The 4,040-nt window shown below is 51.0% G+C and overlaps 1 protein-coding gene across 2 annotated transcripts; it reads right to left on the bottom strand.

Moving 5' to 3' along the window:
- Positions 1-450: 450 nt before the first annotated feature.
- Positions 451-4,018, bottom strand: TMEM186 (transmembrane protein 186). 2 transcript variants are annotated; one of them, XM_008541518.2, is made up of 2 exons: positions 3,959-4,018; positions 451-2,936 (listed from the first exon to the last, which is right to left on the bottom strand). In XM_008541518.2, exons 1-2 carry the CDS (start codon positions 3,959-3,961, stop codon positions 2,301-2,303), a joined length of 639 nt encoding a protein of 212 aa, XP_008539740.2. In that variant the 5' UTR covers positions 3,962-4,018; the 3' UTR covers positions 451-2,300. The 2 variants fall into 2 exon arrangements, with proteins under 2 accessions (XP_008539740.2, XP_070422919.1); XM_070566818.1 differs by having other exon boundaries at positions 3,095-3,980.
- Positions 4,019-4,040: the final 22 nt, after the last annotated feature.

The following is a 4,040-nucleotide window of genomic DNA, read 5'->3' as shown; positions in this document are numbered from 1 at the left end:
ACTGCCCTTGTCACCATCTCTGTGGACTGGACTGGACGTCCCACAGGGGCGGAAATCTCCTCTTCTGTGACCCACGGGTCTGCAGCCCCCAGCAGCACCTGGCACAAGGGGTTTGGGCGGAGAGACTGACTGATGGGGACATCGGCAGGAACAAACGGTCTTGAATGACATGCTTTACTTGAATCTGCAATGCAATCAATTAACCAAGAAAACCTCACTTCTTCCGTTTTCTCTTATGAAAAAGTCACTTTCCTCAAAATGCCATTTTCAGTCTACACAGAGGATCTCTCCCCACATATTTGATGCTTATCACATTCTTTATAGCAATGAAAAATGGAAATGACTTAAATAGTAAAGAACCAGTTACATCCACTCAGTGGGATACTTTGCAATTCCTGATTTTTTTTTCATAAAAAGTATTTAAATTAAAAAAATCAAATTATCTGGGCCTTTTATTTTTGTCTCTATGTAAGGTATGCTATTATTTTTTCCCAGTTTTATTGAGATATAATTGACACATAACATTGTATTAGTTTAAAGTGTACAACATAATGATTTATATACGCATATATTGCAAAATGATTATCAAAATGTTTAGTTCACATCCATCATCTCACATAGTTACATTTTTCTCTTGAGACTGAATATTTTTAATGAGTGTTTCTAACTGAGATAGTCTTGTTATAACATGAAGCAAAAAACCAAACAATTTCAGACATAGTAAAACATCTATGTTTTAAAAAAAGACTAGAAGTACAACAGGATATCATTTCACACCCATTAGGATGGCTATTGTGAAAAAAAGAACAGATGTGGAGAAACCGGAACTCTCGTGCATTGCTGCTGGGAATATAAAATAGGCGCCATGGAAAAGTTTGGGGGGTCCTCAAAAAGTTAAACATAGAATTACCATATGATCCAGTAATCCACTTCTCAGTATGTATCCAAAAGAACTGACAGCAGGCACTCAAACAGATATTTGTACACCAACGCTCAGGGCGACATTATTCACAACAGCCAAAAGGTGGAAACCATTAAAATGCCCATCGACAGATGAACGGATAAACAAAAGGTGGTCTACACATGTTATTCAGCCATAAAAAAGCAATGAAGTTCTGATGCCGGCTCCTGCGTGGATGACCCTTGAAAACATTACGCCAAGTCTAAGAAGCCAGACACAAAAGGCCACAGAGCGTATGACTCCATTTCTACGAATGTCCAGAAATGGCAAATCCGTGGAGACAGAAAGCAGATTCGTGGGTGCCAAGGGCTGGGGGGCGGGGGGATAAGGAGTTGGAGTTTAATGGGAACAGACTTTTAATGGGAACAGAACTAATGGGAACAGAAGTCCTGGAAATGGACAGAGGTGATGGTTGCACAATAATGTGAAAGTACTTAATGCCACTGAATTAGACACTTAAAATTGGTGAAAAGGATAAATTTAAGTTACCTATATTATACTACAATTAAAAAAAAGACTGAAAGGCTACAGAACAAAATATTTATTGACTTTTCAGTGGCAGAATTATAAAGGTCATAATACTTCCTTACTCTGCTACAAATTGTATAATAAACATATATTACTACTTATAGGGGGCAGCACAGATAACTGGCTTTAGTTTATAAAATAATGCACTGGCGTATAGTCCACCTGACTCTGTCACACTGCAAATGCAGGCCCTTAGACCTCTGGGCGGCCAGCAGTCCCAGCAGGGGGCTGTGCTCGCTCGGACAACGTCCCTGCCCCAGTCACTGTGCAGCTACCATCCTGGCAGGACGTGACGACCCAGCTCTCGCCTTCCTCCCAGTCCCTTCTGCTGCTGGGCCCATGAGGGGCAGAGCACAGGGCTCAGGAAACCCCACTGAATGCTGGACGCCTTCCACCGCCCCGTCACCTCTGAACTAACACCTGACGTTCGTTTGTTCTCACACCCATCCCACACACAGGCAGGATTTCCATTTTACAGATCTGAAAACCAAGGTTCAGACAGACTCAATAACCTGCCCCAGGACACGGAGTTGGCATAGCTTCCTCCAAGGCCTGGCTCCTAGAAACTTCCGGGCCTCGTCTGACTGAATGTCACACACGAGTGCAGTAAGAATTCCCACTACAGGCCCCTTCCCTAAGCCCGGTCACTAGCTTCTGCCTTGTGAGTTTCCACGTCCCAAAAGACAAGTCCCCGGGGGGCCCTGGCAGTCTCCAGTGCCCCGTCCCCTTCTTCGGCCTCACCCACACCCTCCGCCTTCCCGGTGGAGGTCCAGGTGGCCCAGGGCTACCCAGAGGCCCGGCTCCCAGCGGCTCACTTGAGTGCATCCAATGTCCCAAACACCCGCATGAAGCGCTCCCTGTCGAGCACGCGGCCGTAGCGCAGGGTGAGGTAGAAGGTGTGTTTCCCGCTGTACTGCTGGATACGCACGAACAGCTCCTGGGGCCGGTCCTGGGTTTCCGTTATGGGGACCACGTCGGCCACAGGGCAGTAGGTGTCCTGTCGCCAGCCCCAGAAGGTCAGGTGGGCCACCCGCAGCACGGTGCCCGACTCGTTCACGTACAGGATGCCCACCAGCCTCCGGAAGAAGTGGCTCATCCAGCACAGCATGGCCAGGGCGAAGCCAGCGATCCCGCCCACGAGGCACAGGGAGTCGAGGGTCATGAGGCCCTGCGAGTACCAGTAGAAGCCGGGCGGCAGGGCCACCACTGTCAGGGCCGTCTGCGCCACCTTCAGCTGCGACAAGTAGCCGAAGGCTCTGATGGCATCAAATCGGTAGACCATCTGGAATTTCTCTGTCTCTGTGCCTGGCGGTTTCTCCTGGGAGGTGGGTGGCCTGCTCCCCAGCCATCTCCTAGGATCCTGCCCAGGGAAGCACCACAGCCGGGAGAGAGGCCCTCCCCGGGCGGCCGGCCCTGGCATCCGCGGCACAGCTCGGAGAAGGGCAGCCTGGAGGGGAGACAGGAGACCATTTCTCTCTGAGGAGACTCAACCACGCTAACCGCACAACCAACGCTGGCAAAGCATCTTACATGGGGCTCCCCCCCATCCTATGAGGTCGCCATTACTGCCAGAGACAGAGAGAAAGGTAAAGCCAGATGCCTTACCTCGTGGGGTCTTCACGCAAGATGCGCAAGACAGGGACCACTACTTCCACTTTACCACTGAGAAGCCCAGAGAAGGTAAGACATTCACCCAAAGACACACAGCCAGTGAGTGGGACAGGGTCTGACTCAAACTGGTCCTCTTTCCTCCAGGAGGTTCAAGGAGGTGTAGGAAAGGAGGCACAGCCTTCATTCATTGAACAAGTACCCAGGGCGGGCCAACTCTGGGCTCGGCGCTGGACCCATAAGGCTGTGCGAACATCTCCCGGAACAATCAACGTCCTAGTGGAGAACAAATCCGCGAGATCCGTCTAACACCTTTCCAAGTGTCTGCCAGGTTACCGCGTCACCTCGAGTGCTGAAGGGGAACACTGTGTTCTTAGCCTAGTCATGGAGAGGGGGCAGGGATGGAGGCGCCAACCCGCAGCCCAAGGATTTTATGAGCTGCACAGTTCTACACCTTGAGAAGTGCAGTGAAAGATGCCTTGGGGCCAGATCTGGGTTCCAATCCTGGCTCCTGCAGTCACTAGCTCTGGGTCCTCGGGCAAGTTACTCCACCTCTCTGCACCTCAGTTTCTCCATCTTTCAAAACGAGGACTCAGAACGCACCGACTGAGATAATGGCTCTAAAGCCCTCAAGGGCACTTGATGGCTTGCACGGTGAGCGCTCAGTGACACTTAGTTATCCCTGTTGATGGCCCACGTGAGCTGAGCGCAGACGAAGCTGGGCTACTGCAAATCGCGACCCACGCCGGAGGTCCCTCCCGCAGAGTCTCCGAATCAGAACCCCAGGCGTCTGCCTGCCTGCCCCAGCCCTGACCCCCAAACCACGTCACCTCCCTCGGTACCCGTTACTCGCCTTCTTACCATGGCCCCGCTGCCTGCTGCCGGAAGTGAAACCCACCTGCCCCCGGAACCTCTAAGAGCGCATGCTCGATAGTAGGCCGGC

This window comes from Equus przewalskii, chromosome 12 (assembly GCF_037783145.1).
Source record: "Equus przewalskii isolate Varuska chromosome 12, EquPr2, whole genome shotgun sequence".
Lineage (NCBI taxonomy): Eukaryota > Metazoa > Chordata > Mammalia > Perissodactyla > Equidae > Equus > Equus przewalskii.
The sequence above is the reverse complement of the archived record's forward strand: the minus strand, read 5'-3'. Positions and strand labels throughout refer to the sequence as shown.